The sequence below is a fragment of the Salmo salar genome, chromosome ssa14, assembly GCF_905237065.1.
Source record: "Salmo salar chromosome ssa14, Ssal_v3.1, whole genome shotgun sequence".
NCBI classification, from domain to species: domain Eukaryota; kingdom Metazoa; phylum Chordata; class Actinopteri; order Salmoniformes; family Salmonidae; genus Salmo; species Salmo salar.
The window spans coordinates 16,994,146-17,016,858 of NC_059455.1; the positions used below are offsets into that span (position 1 = coordinate 16,994,146).

At 42.3% G+C, this 22,713-nt stretch overlaps 2 protein-coding genes across 2 annotated transcripts in view; both read right to left on the reverse strand.

Moving 5' to 3' along the window:
* Positions 1-1,862: 1,862 nt before the first annotated feature.
* On the reverse strand, positions 1,863-11,847 carry snorc (secondary ossification center associated regulator of chondrocyte maturation). Its single transcript, XM_014139590.2, has 3 exons — positions 11,627-11,847; positions 3,457-3,627; positions 1,863-3,109 (listed from the first exon to the last, which is right to left on the reverse strand). Exons 1-3 carry the CDS (start codon positions 11,700-11,702, stop codon positions 3,000-3,002), a joined length of 357 nt encoding a protein of 118 aa, XP_013995065.1. The 5' UTR covers positions 11,703-11,847; the 3' UTR covers positions 1,863-2,999.
* A 644-nt stretch (positions 11,848-12,491) lies between these two features.
* Positions 12,492-22,713, reverse strand: part of gigyf2 (GRB10 interacting GYF protein 2) — a 46,768-nt gene continuing 36,546 nt past the window's right edge. The window contains 4 exon segments of the mRNA XM_014139587.2: positions 12,492-13,448; positions 13,658-13,808; positions 21,126-21,334; positions 21,542-21,681. Of these exon segments, the coding sequence (XP_013995062.2) occupies positions 13,381-13,448; positions 13,658-13,808; positions 21,126-21,334; positions 21,542-21,681 (568 nt within the window). The 3' untranslated portion in view covers positions 12,492-13,380.

The window sequence follows — 22,713 nt, forward strand, 5'->3', positions numbered from 1 at the left end:
ACAAGGCTCCCGAGTGGCTCAGCAGTCTAAAGCACGGCATCTCAGTGCTAGAGGCGTCACTACAGACACCGTGGTTTGAATCCAGGCTGTATCACAACCGGCCGTAATTGGGAGTCCCATATGGCGCCGAACAGTTGGCCCAGAGTCGTCCAGGTTTGGCCGGTGTGGGCCGTCATTGTAAATAAGAATTTGTTCTTAACGGACTTGCCGAGTTAAATAAAAAAAATAGGCAAGACAGCCACATTCCTTTGAACAAAAGGTATGAAAACTTTTAACGTGAAAAATGAAGACTTAGAAACTGAGGTGCTTTTTACAGTGTCTCTAATGTTGAATTCAAATGTATAGTTTATTCTTGTGGAAAAACTCTTGGTCACACCATACTTTAAGTGGTTTCTTGTGAAGGTTATGTTGAAATGAAGTCTGAGACACTTTGATGACACAACAGACATGAAAGGGCTCACGATTGCGTGACAGCAGTCTGATCTTATGTACAGTAATTGAGGATTTCCTGGTTTCGACTGGAGGCATAGAAACAATGTTGAATCATGTCCGTCATCTCTCTCAACAAAGGGATTGAAGACTAATCATCATCTTACTCTCATTTTTCTGATGATACTGTAAACCATACTCATTCGTGAAAAGATCATTGATGGTCAAAAATGAACGATCTCAGCAACATTATTCTCTAATCATGTTGAATGTTTCTGGACAGTATTCTACTATCAAACAATCAAACGTATTTATAAAGCCCTTTTTACATCAGCCTAAAACCCCGAACAGCGAGCAATGCAGATGTAGAAGCACAGTGATATGCGCTATATAAAACATACTGCACCATATCAACTTTCTTATGACAACTTTGAGGAAGCACCCGATTAGGATCAAGATAAATTCAATGTTTTACAGGGAAATACATTTGCTTTTACTCCCCCTAGTGGAATGTATTTATGGATCCAGCAAAATTAAGTTTATACAATTTTAAAAACAGAATACATTCACAACACACTGTGTGCCCTCAGGCCCCTACTCCACCACCACCACATATATACACTACTAAATCCATGTGTACGTGTGTGTATAGTGCGTATGCTATCGTGTGTGTCTGTGCCTATGTTTGTGTTGCTTCACAGTCCCCGCTGTTCCATAAGGTGTATTTTTTATGTTTTTTTTTCAATCTAATTTTACTGCTTGCATCAGTTACTTGATGTGGAATAGAGTTCATTGTAGTAATGGCTCTATGTAGTACTGTGCGCCTCTCAGTCTGTTCTGGACTTGGGAACTGTGAAGAGACCTTTTGGTGGCATGTCTTGTGGGGTATGCATTGGTGTCCGAGCTGTGTGGCAGTAATTCAAACAGACAGCTCGGTACATTCAGCATGTCAATACCACTCATAAATACAAGCAGTGATGAGGTCAATCTCTCCTGTTCCACTGCTCAACTATACCACTGACTGACTGAATGATAATCCATTACTTTTTCCCCAGCAACTGGTGTGCCATTCTAACCTTTTCCATCATTGTTCCAGATTAGAACTCGCCCTATGTGTTCTGGTTTGTAAAAGACGCATGTTATCAGGAACATGATCAGGACACAGACAGGGGTCAGTTTTACATTATTATTGTGCTCCCATGACTCATTTGTTCCAGTTTCACTAAGCGTCAAACCTGCTGCTGACTAGCAGATCCGGCACCTGCGAGTGACTTCCACTCGTCAGTGGGTATTGTGTCAGTCCAATACAATAACTTATGACACCACCTGTTTGTATTATGATTGGATGAATGAAGCCCTCTATTCTGCCTTACAGAAACTTAGTGTACTAGTATATTAACCATATACATTTTAAATAAATGACAAGACTAATATTTGGTTGTAGGAAGTGATTTATACAATATAAAACATAGTTCAAACAGGTGATATTACCTTAAAGAATATTTGTTTTACATAAGTATTAGTTAGTTGATTGGTAAAACGCAAGAGCAATACAGAGAGAATCTAAATATTATACAATGCTTCCCATCAATCCCCCCCAAAAACACAGTCATTCTGTCGTTTTATACGCAAGGTTAATATTTGCTTTGCAGGTAAAAACAAACAAATTACCCTGTTTGTTTATTTATTGACGACGCCAGCATTTATCTTAAAATATTATAATTTTGGGTCACTATCAATATATTTGTTCCAATGGAAAATGGCAAACGTTTCTTAAATAAAAAAACTACTTGCCAATACAAGGTAGCACATTGTGTGCATTGTGAAAATATTCTCATGAGATATGATCATTCCAAATAACATTTGATCATACAAGTGAATTCTGTATAGTACATTTGGTAAATCATTTTATTTTTCATTCTACTGTCAATAACACTTAACTTTTAACCAAATGTGTAGGCACTCAGTAACGTAATGAACATGGTGGATTCATCTTCACAAAGACACTCTCATCACACCCGTTCATGCACAAACACAGACGGAGACAGGATACAAGCAACACACAACACAACCGGCAGAAAAAAAATCCCTTCTACAAAGATCAGCAAAAACAAAATCAAAGCTCCACAAAACATTTGGGCACACAATTATCAACTACAGATCATTACAAGTAAAGTAAATAAAAAGGGATTTTATTTTTCACTATTCAATCGTATTAAAGCTATGACTTTACACTGGAAGAACCTGCCAGTCTCGAATGTCCTCTTAGGGGCAAATCCTAACTTCCTAACTACCAGCATGTAATAGTGGACATGTGCGCCAACAAGAACAGAATGATTATAGTAGCTAGAGTCTGAAGATATTTCATTGTCAGTTGCTCTTCAAGGCCAAAGGGACCTGCCACATACCATTATAGCATCCAGAGTTGTAGAGGGTTTCACTTTCACAATGTGTGTATAAGGGAAACGGAGTGAACGTGAGAAAATTTAGAGAACGGGAAAAACAATAAAGATAGATGAATGGAAGTGACAAAGTGAAAGAGAGATTGAAAGAAAGAGGAGGAAGTGGCTCTAGGAAGCAGTAAACTTCCTGAGTGTGATGACGATGAGGGCGAGGAGGACTGAAGCCCCCAGGACGACTGCGATGACGATGGCTGTGATGGCGCCAGGGCCCAGAACACCTGGATACAGGGGCACACAGAGAACACACAACAAGCAAAGGTCAGAGGTTAGGCCACCAACCTGACACTCGAGTATAAAGTAGGATTGTCAAGTCAAGGTCGAATTTGATTTCAAGTGCATCATCACAGTCTCGATACACATTACAATGGTATGGTTTATTACCAATTCAGGGGTTGTGGTGTGGATTTACAGACATAAATAACCTGACCAGTGAGCTTTGGCCAATGGCTCTTCACATGCAAATGTTTGCGGAATATACTCTTTTCTAAATCCTCTGGGTATAACCCAAATTCTTTATATGAATAACATTTCTATATTATTTAACTGGTGATGGGAAATGTCTCACTTTCCTCCTCGTCCACGGCCTGCGAGTGGGTGGTGTCCTCGTACTCGAAGGTCAACACACTCTCTGTCATATCCTGGAAGGGGTCTTTGGTGGTGACTTCATATGCCCCCTCTCCGGACAGCGTGTCCTGGTTGTCCCCTTGTAAAGTAGGTGTGGGGTCTGCCACAGTCTCTGTGAACAACAGCAGTGCAACAGTGTGTGTGTGTGTGTGTTTACAATTTGGGCTTGTTCAAATAGTTAAAGAGTCTATAACTGTTTAAATGTAGCATTTTGTACATATTTGTAGTGCAAAAGTGTGGAAAACATGAGTCCATTGGAAAACAGACATTCTGACCTCAATGGGACTAACTGGTTCAACAAAACATTTCCCTGGGGATAACTCAACAAGCTCAGTCATACATGCAACTCCCTACACTTTCAGTTTCAGCTATTCAGATACTATTAGTTATATAAAAAACCAACCCTGAGGTAAGTGTGAACTGAAAATGAGAAATGTTATATTACACGTAATAGTTTGTCTAAGGAGTAGCTTTGCTGGTGAGGCGGCTGTTAATGTGAGGGACAGAGCTGTGAGTGTAAGCAAGAGTACTTACAGAGCTATATGTTAGCCCTGGTCTTTGACGCTGCAGTGGAAAGATGCTAAGCTAGTGGTTCATTCCACGAAAATAGTTCCTATTTTTTGCGTCTCTGATATTTTAAGTAGAAATTGTGCATCAATATTTAAATTCATGATATTAAATGACGTGCCCTTTTATATAGAACACGGAAAATTCAATAAATCTGCATTTTGACAAGTCCCTCCGTCAACCCTATCACTCCGAGGAAGATTTTGACCCACTTAATCCCAAAATGTCTCCAAGTTTCACCATCATTGTAAAGCCCTAGATATTTTGTTACTTTGACAAAAGTCATTTCGGAAGACTGATTTCAGATGAGCTGGTTCTACCATTTCCTGGTGTTTTGTGGTGGAAAACTGAGCGGTTCAAGAATAACAAGTCAACCCTGTTACCCATAGATAGACAGGCTGAAAAAATGTTAACAATGTAATTTGGTTTGTGAAGCTTGCATTCATTTGCCACTCCCTGTTGCACACAAGCTTCCATTCCCACTCTCACAGGGGGATTTGAGAAACAAATAGTCAACCCTGTTACTTTATTTGGCACTTACTACAGTAATTGTATTATTTAACCTCTCGAAAAGGGAAATCATTTCTTACGAAGCTGAACGTGTGCTCTATGACAGAATATTCAAATGGCGGTGAAATTGTTTGTTTTTTTACCCATGTTACACTTCTCAAAAGACACAGAATTGGTGGAACAATTATTAGCTTTCTGTGCTGCTCTGCTAGCAGCCTTAGACCCTGAAAGGAAGTCTTTGTAGGGGGATCAGCACTATCTGTACACAGTACAGGTAGCCTCCACTGTGTGCTCGCTCAACTCCGCCGCACACCTCGCTCTTCTCTCCACCCTTCATCTCCCCTCAGTCTCTCCTGCGTCTCTCACTCCTCTCACCTACATTCCACAGGTCCTAGCATTGAGGTGGTATGTGACTTTTCACACCTTCATAGTACCCATGGAATCCAGATCTCTTAAAACAAAAGCTGTCTCTCGCGCTACCCCAGTAGAAGGGAAGGCTCAAGAGTACTAAGAGTGGATTCTGGATACGGCCAATTAAATTGACTAAACTGCAACATGAAACACTGTGTCCCCCGATGGCTTGTGTTAAAGGGCAATGGAAACACTAGGATTTAGAATGCCGGCTAACTAACTGTAAACCACCGTTCCCCTTTAAGCGCACAGCTGAGCGACCGTGCTTTTATGAATCTACGGAACGGGGAATATTCGATCCCAATCTCCAAAGAAAAACAAACCGTCCACACACACACACACACACGTATGATGCACACACAAGCCCACCCATTCACTCACTGAACCCACTCAAGCTCACGCTTCACATACCAACAAAACCATTCAAACATATTTACACCTAGGCTATTTACAACAGACATTTACCTTCCAGCTATGAAGACACCTACTCGAAACTTCATAACCTTACTGAAATCTCCCAACCAAAACATTCCCACTCACCATAGCTAATAAGTGATCTTGAAAATACGCATAACCAAAAACATCACTTCAAAAGATTGTCTCCCGCATTAGAACATTCAATTCCAACTACCAACGATAAACACAGAATAATGTCCAACAACTTATGTCCATTGTGGCCCATCATTACGACTTATAATTCCAACAACACACAAACTCGTGATAGATAACCCTGTTGATGATGGCCTGTGTACTCCGGTCTGTACTCAGACAATCTTTTGAACTGATACATTTGGTTGTGCATTTTCAAGATGATCAAATAAAAGGTATTAGCTATGGTGAGTGGGAATGCTTGGTTTGGAGATTTTCAGAGTTCAGTGATGGCCTGTGTACTGCGGCCTTTACCCAGGCGGGGTATAGGTCGGGCAAGCGGGTGGGGTGAGTATTTCTGCTGCGTGTGTTGACTCGTGTTAGCATGTGGCTTCCTGTGCAGGGGCTGGCTGCAGGTACAGAGCCCTGGGCCTCTGGCCAGCCCTGCAATCAATGAGGCCTTCAGCCCATGGCACAAAAGGCAGCTTGTGCGTTCAGGGAGGGCGGCTGCAAGGCTGCAGTAGAGGCAGGCTCTAACCGGTAACGGCCAGCCAGCCCCAAACCTACAGTAGCCCCAGCCCCTAGAATGGCCGGGCACTGGACGTCAAACAAGGTTGTTTATCAAATAGTCTGTGTGTGTGTAAAAAGGCTGTGCCTCCTTGGACAGCTTTGTTTAATGAAGACGGGGAGAGAGAAAAAAAGCGCTGTGATGTTTTTTTCCGTTGGTGTTTGTTTGCCTCATCAAGGAGGGCAGGAGAAATTTGCTTCTCCGTAATTTCCAGTAATGGCTCCCAGATTTGACCGCAGCGCTACCATTGACCAGCTGAATCCTCTGTCTTTCATCTTCCACAGATCAACACTGAGCTGCATCTATTCTCATGACACAGTTTCCAAAGGTGTTCTCGCTACCGGTTTCAGGTAATACCAGTCTACCAAACCCTTCTACCTTGGTCTACACACAACCAATCTGTGACAAGACACTAACATGGGTATCACATCTAGTATGAGTAAGCCCATAGGCTCTCTGTCACTCATTGACATTATGTGAACATTTCCATGGTTTTGCAGTTAAGCTAGGGCATCCCTCCATGTCTCATTCGCCCAGAGGAACAGGTCCAAACTCCACTAACCTACACAGCTAATCTGCCTCACATCCGAAGTCTACCTCACTGAAAACCCATGATGACGGAACGTGCCATCTCAGTCTTATGTGCCTCTTCTCCCTGTGAGCTACTGTAGTGTGACCTAGACATGTCAACGAACCACAGACATTAGGAAAAGGCTGATCTCAGACACTAAAAACAAAGACAGACGTTGGTGGCTTTGACCTCTCCAGTCCAGTCAGGATTTCACACAGCCTGGAGAGATGACAGAGCTTGCAAACGGGTGTATGTGAACACCACACTGCCCGGGCACCTAGTCCTGCGGCTGTGCCCACCTCCAAAAGGGGCATTGCCTGTGCCCGTGTCCTCGCCTCACCCCTTTGACTGCCTCCCAGGTGGGGGTTTGCTCCACACCCCTTCTGACAAAACACAGGGCGATAGCTACAAATATCCTGTTTGTTTGTGAGGTTCAGAATTTATAGCAGACCTCTCGTCACCACCTGTAGGCTGGTAAAGGCCACAAGTTGGCCAGGAAGGTGCACAATGGCTGTGTCCCATTACTGTAAAACAGCTTCCTTTTCTTGTGTACTTTACTTCAATGATCACTGGACTATAAATACATTATAGTATAAATATTGGACTATAAATTGTGCCTTCCTGTATTATACTTATGCTAAAAAATGTATTATATTCTACTGAGCCATTTACCTTGTGTTCAAATGATCTTTTACTATTTCTTATTGTTGTTGTATTGTTGAGAAGGAACATGAAACTAAGCATGTAATTGGACAATGTATACCATCTGTATCCTGTACAGTTGAAGTCGGAAGTTTACATACACTTTAGCCAAATACATTTAAATTAAGTTTCACAATTCCTGACATTTAATCCTAGTCAAACTTCCCTGTCTTAGGTCAGTTAGTATCACTACTTTATTTTAAGAATGTGAAATGTCAGAATAATAGTAGAGAAAATGATTTCTTTCAGCTTTTATTTATTTCATCACATTCCCAGTGGGTCAGAAGTTTACATACACTCAATTAGTATTTGGTAGCATTGCCTTTATATTGCTTAACTTTGGTCAAACGTTTCAGGTAGCCTTCCCACAATAAGTTGGGTGAATTTTGGCCCATTCCTCCTGACAGAGCTGGTGTATCTGAGTCAGGTTTGTAGGCTTCCTGGCTCGCATAAGCTTTTTCAGGTGTGTCCACAAATTGTCTATCGGATTGAGGTCAGAGCTTTGTGATGGCCACTCCAATACCTTGACATTGTTGTCCTTAAGCCATTTTGCCACAACTTTGGAAGTATGCTTGGGGTCAGTGTCCATTTGGAAGACCCATTTGTGACCAAGCTTTAACTTCCTGACTGATGTCTTGAGATGTTGCTTCAATATATCCACATAATTTTCTTCCTCAAGATGCCATCTATTTTGGGAAGTGCACCAGTCCCTCCTGCAGCAAAGCACCCCCCACAACATGATGCTGCCACCCCCGTGCTTCACGGTTGGGATGGTATTCTTCGGCTTGCAAGCCTCCCCCTTTTTCCTCCAAACATAACGATGGTCATTATGGCCAAACAGTTATATTTTTGTTTCATCAGACCAGAGGACATTTTTCCAAAAAGTACAATCTTTGTCCCCATGTGCAATTGCAAACTGTAGTGTGGCTTTTTTTTTTTATGGCGGTTTTGGAGCAGTGCCTTCTTCCTTGCTGAGCGGCCTTTCAGGTTATGTCGATATAGGACTCATTTTACTGTGGATATAGATACTTTTGTACTGGTTTCCTCCAGCATCTTCACAAGGTCCTTTGCTGTTGTTCTCGGATTGATTTGCACTTTTCGCACCAAAGTACGTTCATCTCTAGGAGACAGAACACGTCTCCTTCCTGAGCGGTATGACAGCTGCGTGGTCCCATGGTGTTTATACTTGCGTACTATTGTTTGTACAGATGAATGTGGTACCTTCAGGCATTTGGAAATTGCTCCCAAGGATGAACCAGACTTGTGGAGGTCTACAATTTTTTTCCCTGAGGTCTTTGCTGATTTCTTTTGATTTTCCCATGATGTCAAGCAAAGTGGCACTGAGTTTGAAGGTAGGCCTTGAAATACATCCACAGGTAAGTGAAATAATCTGTCTAAACAATTGTTGGAAAAATTACAAAGTAGATGTCCTAACCGACTTGCCAAAACTATAATTTGTTAACAAGAAATTTGTGGAGTGGTTGAAAAACGAGTTTTAATGACTCCAACCTCAATGTACGTAAACTTCCGACTTCAACTGTACATACGACTAATACAACTTGAAACACAGATGAGGTCAGTACAGAGGCAGTGTACTATGGCTGCGTCCAAATAATTCTAAACAGCTTTCTGTCCTTATTGACTTCCCTTCCACGACCACTAAAAGATGAGGGCTTGGTTCTCTGGAAGGGGAGAACAGGAGTACTTTTGTTTGGGTCCAAATACTGTTTTTCTTTCCTCGTCTTCTTTTCTTCGTGACCACTAAGAGAAGAACGAGCTGGATAGGTCAGGAGTCAGAGCAGAAATAAAAATGAGAAAAGGAAGATTTGGTGGAAACGGTTTAGTTAACAGCTTGTGTTCGGCCATGACAGAAGTCACGTGGGTGCAAAACGACTTCATTCACATCACTCATGGGTTATCTTTGAGATTTGCTGATCTTATCAAATACAGATTGTGGTGGTGCTGATACTGAATCTTATGCTTGTGAGACCATAGACATATCATTGTTACAGGAAATACAAAATTATCAAAAGAACAAATCATAAATGGAAGTGCAGTTTTAAAAAGAGACAATGCACAAGGTCCCAAGTTGAAATGCTAAACTGAACATCATGATCATGTAAACGTAGATAAAAGAAACGGTGAGCTCAGTAACACCTCAACACTTGTCTACCAAACCTCTATCAAACCATCCAGCTCATCCTACGATGATACAGGTGTGTAACAAATCATTCTAGCGATAGACAACGCCATCCTAGCGCTACATTCTCCGGCATGACATTGATGTCAAAAGCTCAGCCTGGTCACAAAAACGGGGCGGCAGAGTAGCCTAGTGGTTAGAGCGCTGGACTAGTAACCGAAAGGTTGCAAGATCGAATCCCCGAGCTGACAAGGTACAAAACTGTTGTTCTGCCCCTGAACAAGGCAGTTAACCCACTGTTCCGTCATTGAAAATAAGAATTTGTTCTTAACTGACTTGCCTAGTTAAGGTAAAATAAAAATAAATAAAAAAACATTGTCCTGGGGCATGCCAAGCAACAGTGTTGTACAGGTCACCGTTTGGGGGAAGATTTCATCAAACCAACCAGCTCAACCTAAAAATCCTTTAGGTGTGTAACTATCATTCTAGCGTTAGACTCAACGACAAGACATTGTCGTCTCAAGCACACTGCTTTCAATGTTCCACTCACTGATTACTGACAGTTGTGCACAGGTCATTGTTTGGAGGAAAAAGTGGCATGTTTCTGGTGGCTTGCTATGGCTTTAACCCTTGCCCTGACCCGTAGGGCCTTCAGTACTGCTTTCCTAAGGCCCTCACAATCCTCAGCTTTGTGGAATCCCCTTCATTCCCATGCCTCTCCTTAGGCTTATCACTTAAGTGTGAGAGTAGGAGAACAAGAGCGAATTGAAGGGAGAAAGAGAGAGAAGTAAATGAGAGAGGAAGAGGTAAACCGAGAGAGAACTAGAAAGAAAAATAGACAAAGAAATGGGAGGGATATAGAGCTAGAGACATGGAGGGAGAGAGAAAGAGAAATGGAGAAAGCAGAGGGAGAAAGATTGAAAGAAAAACAAGGGGAAATAGAGAAAAACTAAACGAGAGGGTGAGACTTCCTGCTGATCAACATACAGAATCAGCCTTCGCTGGAAGACCACACCCACAGAGTGTCCTCTTGCGGTTCTTGTAAAAAAACAAAAAAACTCTTACACTGTTAAGAGGGACATCAAATAAATTCCAAGTACTTGCTGTAATTTTTAACCATTTCATCAGTGCAAGTAATTAAAATGTCAGCTGTGAGCTTTACTTTGATAAGCTCCTCTCACATTTAACAATTTTCTCTATAAAAATGACAAAACCTTATAAAGAAGCACATAGAAAAGGTTGCCGACACCTGGCAGAGTGAAACCACATCCAGATTGAGCCAATATTCTGTTTCAGAAAGGTTCTAAAACATGAGGTATTATGAAAGCAAGTGAGTCACTGTGTTCGTCAAAGACTAGCTTTCAGTCTCTAAATGTCCCTTTTCGCCAACAACTGCATCATTTAGAGTGCAAGGCCTCTCGCAACAGGGCCTCTAGGTCAATAGTGGGGGGAAATGACACGTACACACACACACCTTGAGCACAGCTAAATATGACCATACTTACCCAATGTCCACTGAAATGAGAAACATTCAGGAAAAAAACCCTAGAATATTCTGATTATTTGTCCACTGAAATAAAGTAGAACGTCGATTTGAATAAAATTTGAATGCCACTGAAATTGCACGTCATATTTAGACTACTTGTTGATGTGCTTGTTGGAGCAAAAGAAAAAGCAGGGAGTATATTTTTCCCTTTCAACTTTCCAACAACCCCTGCATTTCTGGTGGCAAATCTTGAGTCTGTTTTTCACAAGCACACCCACTTATTTCTAATCCACATCTCTACAGATGACTAAACAACCAAACCAGTGTTCTACCCTTGTCCCTTCAATCTTTCCAACCCTTGTCCTCTTGCGGTGATGTCTAAAGGCAATGTCTAAACACTCATAACATTGTAATAAATACATTTACCGTAGTGTGAACTTTTTGATGCATTCAGACTTGGGATATTCGAAACGTAAAGACCAAATAGACGTATGTATCATATATTATACTCCTTCCCATGACTAATACAAGGAAAACCAGGGGAGACACTGTCCGGCAGGGAGCTTACCTGAGTGGAGGGTGGCTACCCAGAGGCCGAGGAGGGCCATGAGGACGAGTCTGGAGACGCTGCTGCAGTTGGCCATGTTTCCTGTGTCTGTGAGGAGGATGACTGGACTGGGAGTCTCCAGAGCTCCTGAAGCATGGGCTAGTGAGGGCTGGAGCGAAGGAAAAGGGGGAAGAGAGGTGAAAGAGGGGGAGGAGGGACTGTGTATGGAGACAGAAGTGTCTGGACAGTGCAGACTTTGTCAACACCTCGGATGAGGGTCCACCCACTTCATACTCCTCAGAAAAACAAGGAAATACCCGTAGATGCTGATTAAAAGGTTAGTTAAACCGTTTCCACCTGAACAGTTAGGGTTAGGACTGGGGCACGGTACGCTGATCCTAGATCTACCTACGGGAAACTTCTACGTGGAGAGGAAAACTCACCATCCCAACACCTTCCCAGGCCTCTCAGTCCATCGTCCCATGCCTTCCAGTTGGTAGACATCATCGATACAGACTCAGGTATTTTTTCACAAAAGTTCGTATTGGGGGTAGTATTATCTGTGGTACTGGTAAGAGGTTATGGGGGGGGGGGGGGGTCAGGTTGCCACTTGGAGATAGCTATAGGTTGTGAGAAGATATGAGCTTTGCTTCACCAGAGGTGGATTAGAGTAGTATTTGAACTCAGTGACTGGGATGAGATAAATACACAACTTTGAATCTTACACAGGATAACACATTTCCTAAAAAGTTTCAATGTTTTTTTTTTTTTATCTGTCTACAGTGCATCAGCATCAGAGGGGGTTGGGAGTACAAACATTGTGCAGGCAAGAAGGCAAAATGATACACTTTCAGTATTTTGAAGTTGTTCATTCATACAAAAGACAGAGGTGTGAACAGCCCACACAAGAGACTGTTTTATTTCATACCGCAATAGAAAAGTATGACTCCAGTAGTTCATCATTTTCATATATTATAATACAGATGCAGAATTGAAAGTTTATTCTTTAAACAGCCTAGTATTTTACAAGAAATGGATAACTACTTGGAACTTTCGAACATGTCCTTAAAACAGGACATCAGCGGGCACACATCCTTAGCTCCTACAATGCAACCATCATCCACAAACAACTGGCAGAAAACAGGAGTGAGGAGGGAAAATTTAACAAAATGGAAGGGGGAGGAAAAACTTTCAATAAATAAAAAACAAAAAGGGTTATAAATGCCAATTTTTTTTCACCGAAAATCCCCCCGCATCCCCACCCTTATGTCCACGCGTTAAAAAATTCCATGGGTAGATGATTGCATCAGGAAATGGCCTCTCTTTTGGGTACTTTCAGACACCAGCGACTAGGAGGGAACTAAACAGCCAACCATAGACGGGGAGAGACATCCACATCCTCCTCATCCCCTTAGCTCGGCTCTCTTCTCCGAGAGAAGTCAGATTTCAATTCATAGATTTTTTTGTTCAGTTCATTCAATGTTTCATTGTGTGAATGTTCCGTTTGATTGTCTGGCTGCGTCATTAGCCTTCTCCCGGTCTCCCATAGGGCAAAATACTCATTAGGGATGTTTTTTGGGGTTGGGCTCCTTTGGCACTGGAAAGCATCCCCAGCTTCCAATGACAAACATTAAATTAACTTAAACAGAACAGAAAGAGGATGCATTTTCAAAAAAGAAAAGTAAAGGGATTGGGAGGTGGGGGACGGAACGCGTGGGCGGGTAAAATGACAGTTGTTCAAAACGGATTGAGTCAGTGGCGGCAGAGCGGTCCCTTTAAAAGTCCTCCACCGTCTCTATCTCGCCCATATTCAACCTCTCAGATGCCGCGTTCACAGAAAAACCTGGGGAGAGGAGAGAACAGGAAAAGTTGCGTTATAGTCAATGTCAAACAGTTAAACGATAGAGCACTTCTTATCAACTGATGCTGTGAGTTGCCAGGTTAAAGCTGTATCAATTACAAGTGGTGATATAGGAATGAAGGTGATACAATAACAAATTACTGTCATACTCTTAACTCCTTCAAAAAATGCATAATTGTATTTGTCCTCACCTAGCAGGCTGGGGTCTGCCCGGACCATCTTCTGCTTTTTCTTCTTCTTCCCTGAGGTGACGGTCTCGAAACGTGCCTGCTGCTGGAGGCTTGTGTGGTTCGACTGGTACCGAGACTGAGAGCCCGTCCCGCTCACGCCCCACACTGAATCCTGGGAAATGGAGTCACAGGGGAAATGAGGGGTGAGATAATTACTAACTAGTGGTGTTGCACAGTATACCGGTACCAAAACGTCATAATACATATGATCCCAGCATTTTTTAATACTAATTATCGTTACATATAATAATAGCCATATCTAGGAAAACCAAAGTTCCAAAGGCCGGGCCAATAGTGTATAAGAGGTCATACAAGACGTTTTGAAGCGATTCATATGTTGATGTAAAGAATATTTGCTGGTCTGTGGTGTGTAATGAGGAGCAACCAGAAGCTGCACTTGACGCATTTACGAAACTACTTATTCCAGCTACTAATAAGCACGCACCCATTAAGAAAAGGACTGTAAAAACTGTTAAATCCCCTTAGATTGATGAGGAATTGAAAAATTGTATGGTTGAGAGGGATGAGGCAAAAGGTATGGCAATTAAGTCTGGCAGCCCAACTGATTGGCAAAAGAACTGCAAATTAAGAAATCATGTGACTAAACTAAATAAAAAGAAATGAAACAAAGAAATTATATAAAGAATGATATTAAAAAGCTTTGGGGCACCTTAAATGAAATTTGGAGAAAAAAAGCCAACTCGGCTCCTTCATTTATTGAATCAGATGACACTCAACAAACACAGCACTTACACAAATGATGATCGGCTGAGAGAAATTGATGATAAAATGATTGTGGGGGCTGTCTTGTTAGACTTCAGTGCAGCTTTTGACATTATTGATCATAGTCTGCTGCTGGAAAAACATGTGTGTTATGGCTTTACACCCCCTGCTATAATGTGGATACAGAGTTACTTGTCTAACAGAACAGAGGGTGTTCTTTAATGGAAGCCTATCAAATATTATCCAGTTAGAATGAGGAATTCTGTTTAGCTGTTTTTTCCCCTTGCTTTTTAACATTTTTACTAACGACACGCCACTGACTAAGTAAAGCCAGAGTTTCTATGCATGCGGATGACAACACTATACAGTGACTGAAATGACTGCAACAATCAACAAAGAGCTGCAGTTGGTTTAAGAGTGGGTGGCAAGGAATAAGTTAAAATGGCAAAATGGCTCAGAACAGGGCAGCACGGCTGGCCCTTGGATGTACACAGAGAGCTAATATTAATAATATGCATGTCAATCTCTCCTGGCTGAAAGTGGAGGACAGATTGATTTCATCACTACTTTTATTTATGAGAGGTATTGACAAGTTGAATGCACCGAGCTGCCGGTCTAAACTACTGGCACACAGTGTTAACTCGAAATGACACAACGACAAGGTTCCAGTTTAACAAAGTTGACTGTACCGTATGAACACACTACAAGGTAGCCATTCCACTCTAGGCTAAGTCCATCAACGACAAGACTCCCTGCGCAGGCGCACTCTTGACTGAGTGATAGCCCCGTAATAACAGAAATATAGGGATACTTAAGTTCATGTTTTAACAATCTCCCCCTTTTCTTTAAAGACAAATAAAACATCAACAACATAATTAAATGTCCAAGTATTATTCAAGTTCCCCATTACAAATGGGTTGAGTGACAGTTTTTATTTGTATTACTCAAGCTGCCACTTTCCATTACTGAGAGCCCGTAGGAGCACAAGACCGGATGCGGCTTTTTTAGTCAGAAAGCTGTTCCTTTGTAGTCGACCTGGTAAAAAGCTTTGAGGTGTGGAATCACATTTGTAGCAAAGGTCTGTGAGCCACCCCAGATAAAGTCATCAACATGACAGGCAAGTACTCCAGTCACATTGCAGTCTTGATCAAGCCAATAGAAGACTGCAGGATCCACTTGTGACATTTTTCCAACTGTATTCAGCATTGTTGCCTTGACTTTGTTGTACCAGTAGAGTGATGCATCTGCCAGTCCATACACACACTTTTTTAGTTTCCACAGTGTTCCTTCGCTTTTAGCTTCAGGCGGAGGTCGGATGTGAATGTCCCTTGACAGCTCTGTTCCCTGCAAAAATGCAAATTTGATGTTTATGGAAATAAGTTTCAATTTTTTTTCTGACAGATCACAGACATCAGCAATCTGAGTGACTCTGAGGCGCATGTCGGTGAGTCTTTTGGGAGTTGTTTAGCAGCCAGCTCCTCAAAACCTCTAGCCACTAGACGTGCTTTAGGCACTATTCCAGTTAAGGACTCTTTAAGGGTACACACCCACCTTGTTGAGACACATTTTTGGTCAATGTCTTTGACTTCCTCAAACACTCAATTTTTCCTCCAATTACTGAGCTCATCTAGCTTAGCTGAGTCAAATGACACGTCCTTTGTTTCAAGTACATCATCATTTTGAATGTCACTGTTTATCTCGATTTTCTATTGGTTCAATTCTGAGATTATCTACAAGTGACAGGTCAGCTGACCCTGTTGTACCAGAAAGTGTAGCTGGTTCAGAGTACTGCAAGTTGTACCAGTTCTGGTGTTTTCCTTTGGCTTTTCCTGCTCGTCCAATGGCGGTTGCAGTATGTGGAATACCACTTCTCTGTCCATGTATTTAACAGTTTGTCCAGTTTTCAGATTGGAACAACCATGTTCTCTTAACACGTGGCTGATGTTGAATGTTTTCCTCATTTGAACGCTCAACAGTATTATCTGTGGCATGTTTGAAGGTCTCTGCTCCATTTCCTGTGTCAGTTTCAGTGTCCATATCATTCGATGCGACATCTGGTAGGTTTGTGTCTGTTACTGTGTCCTTTTTGTCATTTTCATTAGGAGACATTCTCAGCAACAGCCCCTCTATCTTGTTGATCATTTACTTTACGCAATCTTGAGTGATGCACCCTGACAATGATGCCTCCGTGCCTCACAAATATCACCACACCATCTTGGCCAATGACTACTCCCGGTCCCTTCCACTCTTGACAGTCAAATCGTTTGTAGTACACTTTGTCTCCAGTTTCGTACTTGTCATCGGCGGGTCGTAGCTGTTCACGCAGAGCCCTGCGAATTCTGAGCACTCTGCTTCAGTGAACGCTTTTCTCGCTGCATGTAGTGCTGAAAGGTGCTGTCCCACCCATGCACTCACACTGGCCCCTTCTAGTGCTGGTGGCTTGTCAACTAGTACAGAGGGAAGATTAGGGTTCTGCCCGAACACTAGTTGGTATGGGCTGTAACCATGAACATTGGGCATTGAGTTTTTTGCCATCAAAGCCCAATCTAGGGCTGTGTTCCACTCACATCCATTGTCTTGCTTCACTTTCAGCATGATCTCTGTGAGTGTTTGATTGTGTCTCTCCACAAGTCCATTGCTCCATGGACTGTATGCAGCAGTTGTCTTTACTTCCATGTTGAAGTTCTCTGCCATTTCTCTTATTTCATTATTATTGAATTCTCCTCCATTGTCACTGTACAATTTCTGGGGTGGGCCATGGACACATATCCAGGGATGAATGAAGTGCCTGACGATGTCACTGGGTTTCTTTGTATTCACAATGCTTCCAGCGCTGAAGCGTGTGAAGTGGTGGATTATGTGAAGGTACCACACACTTGGTCCTAACTCATGTTGATCTACAGCCACTGTTTCATTGTACTTGGAAGCCAGTGGCAAACCAACAGCTGGTTTGGGCTTAGGCTTACTGTATTTTTGACATGTCTCACAACTGTTAACTATCTGCTGTAGAATGGAAATACTCTCATCATTATTCCCTGAACTGCTGAGTAACTTTGAAGTCTGTCAACTGTGGCATGTCCAAACTGTTTGTGAAGCTTTAACAATACTTTGTCTTTTGTGTTCATGTTCTCTGTGACTGTCAGAATCTCCATGTGCTCTGTGTCCATCAGTATCTCATTTTTGCATGGACTCTGTGTGATGTCTTTGTCTAAAATGTTTACACAATAGTGGCCTGAGGTAGTAAGTTCAAGAATCACTGGTTGTTTAAACATCACTGCCGTGTCATGTTTTATGTCTAGTACAGCCCCTGCCTTCTTGAGGGAAGCTTTGCTTAATAGTAAGGGGATATCTGTAGGGACCACCTCTGTTTCAATGTGACACTTAGTCTGACCAATTTTTGCTGGTATCTTAACTCTTGGTAGAATGGACAATTCTCCCATCTCCAAATTTGAAAGCTCTGTTGCTTGGTGTGTCAATCATATTTTGTACTTCTTTCATATTTAGTTCACTGACATAGCTATCAAGCCATTTTGCACCACACTCTGTCCGTGTACATGCAGTATCAATCACAGCAGATCCTAAGGATTCAACTATAAAAACCTCAGTATCAGGAGCAGATTCATTTGAAAACAGTGTAATGTTACACTGCTCTATATCTGTGTTTACATTTTCCTCTGTTAGTTTAACTTGTTCATTTTTATGAGGACAGTCTTTAACCCAATGGTAAGTGCTTTGACAAATAGCACACTTTGATCTCCTTCCATATTTGTCCAGTGGATTTGTTCCGGGAACTGGCGCCCCCTTCTGGTTGTCTTGAGAACGTGACTTGTTGGCGCCTTTTCTCTGCTGCTCACTGTAATATGCTGCGTCACTCACTTGCAATCCATCTGTTATTGGCGCGACAGACGTCTTTTCACCAAAAATAATTTTTAGTGCCGACTTCATTGATGCAAAAGTCAGTACAGTACAAGCAGTCAAAGCCAACTGTTTCTCCCTACCAACTAGACAGGCAGTATCTAGCAACTTGAAAGCTAACACTGCATCCGGGAGAACCATGTGGTACTTGCGCATCCTATTGTACCTCTGTTCGAAATCAATGATGTAGGCTGTCATTGCAACCGAAATATCTCTCGTAACACTGTCAAAGTGTGAATATGCCTCGTAGGCACGGTCTTTCTCTTCTTTAAGAAACAAAGAATCCAGTGCTCTGATCAAAGTTCCATACCATCATCCTTGTTCAATTCCTCAACGGATATTTCCAGTGCTGTATCTCTCGCTCTTTCCTCGAGCGATAATACCACCGCAAGTGCTTGCTTTATCGCATCCAGATTAGTAACCCGTGTCCAGATTCCAAGTTCATTTTTCCAACTTTCGTACGACCTCTTCTCGTCGAAGCGAGGTGGCACATTGTAGTTATTAGCCATCCTCTGCTACCAGTGTTAACTCGAAATGACACAACGACAAGGTTCCAGTTTAACAAAGTTGACTGTACCGTATGAACACACTACAAGGTAGCCATTCCACTCTAGGCTAAATCCATCAACGACAAGACTCCCTGCGCAGGCGCACTCTTGACTGAGTGATAGCCCCGTAATAACAGAAATATAGGGATACTTAAAACATTAACTTAACACCCAGCTCGGACACCCATGCATACCCCGCAAGACATGCCACAATAGGTCTCTTCACAGTCCCCAAGACCAGAACTGACTATGGGAGGCGCACAGTACCACACAGAGCCATGACTACATGGAACTCTATTCCACATCAAGTAACTGACGCAAGCAGTAAAATTAGATTAAAAAAACAGATAAAAAAAAAACACCTTATGGAACAGCGGGGACTGTGAAGCAACACAAACAATGGCGCACACACACACGATAACATACACACTATACATACACAGATTTAGTACTGTAGATATGTGGTAGTGGTGGAGTATGGGCCCGAGGGCACACAGTGTGTTGTGAAATCTATGAATGTATTGTAATGTTTTAAAATTGTATAAACTGCCTTAATTTTGCTGGACCCCAGGAAGATTAGCTGCTGCTTTGGCAATACTAGTCTCTTTTACACGCTGGTCCAATAACTTACACTTCACTTCCATGCGCATATTACGTGTGGCAGCTGTTGTCACGACTTCCGCCGAAGTCGGCTCCTCTCCTTGTTCGGGTGGTGGTCGACGTCACCAGCTTTCTAGCCATCGCTGCTCCATTTTTCATTGTTCCATTTGTTTTGTCCCCTGCACACCTGGTTTACATTCCCAATCACACTGCATGTATTTATTCCTCTGTTTCCACCCCCCCCCCCCCCCATGTCTTTGTGTGAAATTGGTTTTTGTTACGTGTTGTGTGTACGCGCCAGGCTGGGTTTTTCCCAGTTATTCCGTGTTTTTTCCACGAAGGATGTTTATTGTAAAACATTTTATCATTTTTGTGACTGTTTCGCGCCTTGCACTTTTACCTTTGGCTGGAGGTTTTGACGCAGTGGCGTCTGTCTGTTTTATTGCCTCTGCCTAAAATAAAGTGTGTGCCTGTTCACAACTCTCTGCTCTCCTGCACCTGACTTCTCCACCAGTAGCGCACAACCTTGACAGCTGTAATCCGCCAGCCGCATCCCCTTCCAGCCCTCACTCACCTGCTTCTCTCGGTCCGCTCTTCATGCACATCTAATCCTCCATCAGATTTTAAAATATAATTTAGCTGTGATGGCGAGGGTGGATGGAGACCCTGATCAGTCTTCTGTGATACATTGGAGCAGCGCGAACATAGTTGGATATCATTTCACCACCAGAGTTGTTGCCAGATAATTTAATGTTCATTCTACCATAAGGCGCCTCCAATGTTGTTTTAGAGAATTTGGAAGTACGTCCAACCGGCCTCAAAACGCAGACGATGTGTAACCACGCCAGCCCAGAACCTCCATATCCGGCTTCTTCACCTGCGGGATTGTCTGAGACCAGCCACCTGGACAGCTGATTAAACTGAGGAGTATTTCTGTCTGTAATAAAGCCCTTTTGTAGGGGAAGAAAACTCACTGATTGGCTGGGCCTGGCGCCCCAATTGACTGATTTCCTTATATGAACTGTAACTCCGTAAAAATGCATGTGGCATTTATATTTGTGTTCAGTATATATTCCTTCCTCCATTCTTCCAGCCAAATCAAAGGTAGGCCTTTGCAAATATGAGCAAATTAGCCATTCTATGCAGTATTCTATTATAAAGTGAACAGTGTAAAGTAATATGTGTTGTATTGAGTAGAAATGTGAATATCAGTGACAGGTGTTGTATAGCACATGAGCATCATGTTAAGAAAATATGTGAACAAGTGTCAGGGGACAAGGTGAACAGGATGCCAGGCATATCTGAAATGTTTCCCCGGTTGTATCGCGTTACTTGACCTTCTATCGATAATAAAATATTACCAACGTGACAACACTAGATAGTTCAACTATTGGTGGTGGATGAGGTGAGCATCCCCCTACTGTTTAAAGCGCTTTGAAAAGCGCAATAAGTCCAATCGATTATCATACAACTATAGACTACAACAACGCCAAAAGGTTTTGCAATGGAAAACAGATTGCAAAAAAAACGAGTTTCTTTTGGACAAAATCAGGAAGTTCCTTCTCCGTTTTTGTCTCGTTTGGTTACTACAAGATAGCTACACCCGAGTTTACCAATGAACTGCTGTGCCATGTTTCTCTCACCTGTTGTTGCTGTCGCTGTTTGAGAGTCGGCTGCTGGTTCTGTGGGGCCTGGGGCTCTTTCTGTTGGTTGGCCTTCTGCTTGGCACGGCGTTCCAGGAACTGCTTGGCAAACTCCTTAGCCTCGGACGTGTCCCCCAAGTAGGCGCGCACGTAGTCGTGCACCTCGTACGGACTGTCCACCTCCTTCAGGAAAGACGCAAATGTCGGGACTAGAGGAAGAGGGCCGGGTGAGTTTTAAAGGTGGGATCACACACAGTCAACGTTACTTTAGGTTCAAGGTATCTTTAGGGTGCGTCTGAATTGACACCCTTTCCCTATATAGTGCACCATTTTTGACCAGGGTCCAAGGAATAGGGGGTGCCATTTCGGACGCATCTAGGTTGTTGGTGGTGTGTGTGCGTATATTATATACTCACCATCCAGGTTGTTGGCGGTGTTGAGGGTGTGCAGGGTCTGCTCACACCACTGCATGAAGCCATCCTGCTGGCTCTTATTAACCCCCTGGAACAACTTCAGCAGCTTCTCCTCCTCCTCCACCTTCTTATTGGCCCGACTGCTGCTCACACAGTTACCACACATACACACACAATTAGATACACTGGCCCCAAAACTTTAAAGACTTCCTGTTAAACCATCATTATATTTATAAGTGATTCATCATATTCAGGGATGCAAACTGGTAAGGGCCCAAAAATGTCAAACTTGTGGAAAGTCCATATGAAGTGAACGAATATTTGCTTATTTTCAGAGAATAACAAGTACACAATACACATATTTCAAAATAATGTCCTGTGGTATGGGGGAGTAGGGCTCCTTGGTCTGGACTGAAAGTTTATCATGACATGCACAATATACCGTAATTCCCGGACTATTAAGCGCACCTGAATATAATCCGCACCAACTGAAAAAAATAATATAATAATAAAAAAATAAAAATAATAATAAATATAAATATATATATATAAAATATTATTTTGAACATAAATAAGCAGCACATGTCTATAAGCCGCAGGTGCCTACCGGTACATTGAAACAAATGAACTTTACACAGGCTTTAACGAAACACGGCTTGTAACAAAAATAAATAGGCTTTAACGAAACACAGCTTGTAACAAAAAATAAAACATTTGCAGTAAGCTTTAGTTGTCTTTTTGCACTGAGTCAATTCCTCACGCTGCTGTTTCCAACGTCTTATCATCGACTCATTAAGACCAAGCTCCCGTGCAGCAGCTCCATTTCCTTTTCCAACAGCCAGATCAATCACCCTCAACTTGAGAGCTGCATCATATGCATTTCTCCGTGTCTTTGCCATGATGAGGGTGACAAATTGAAAGCGGGGAAAAATCCATATATTAGCCGCGCCATTGTTTAAGCCGTGAGGTTCAAAGCCTGGGAAAAAAGTTGCGGCTTATAGTCCGGAATTTACGGTATATATAGTATTAGAGAAGTGAGACCAGATTTGTGTTTTACTTGTCTTTATACACCTCTATGGAACAACTTGTCAAATACAGGTGCATTGAATACTGATGTATTCCTGTCTCGGGAGACATTATCAATGCATGTCATGATAAACTTTTAGTATATATAT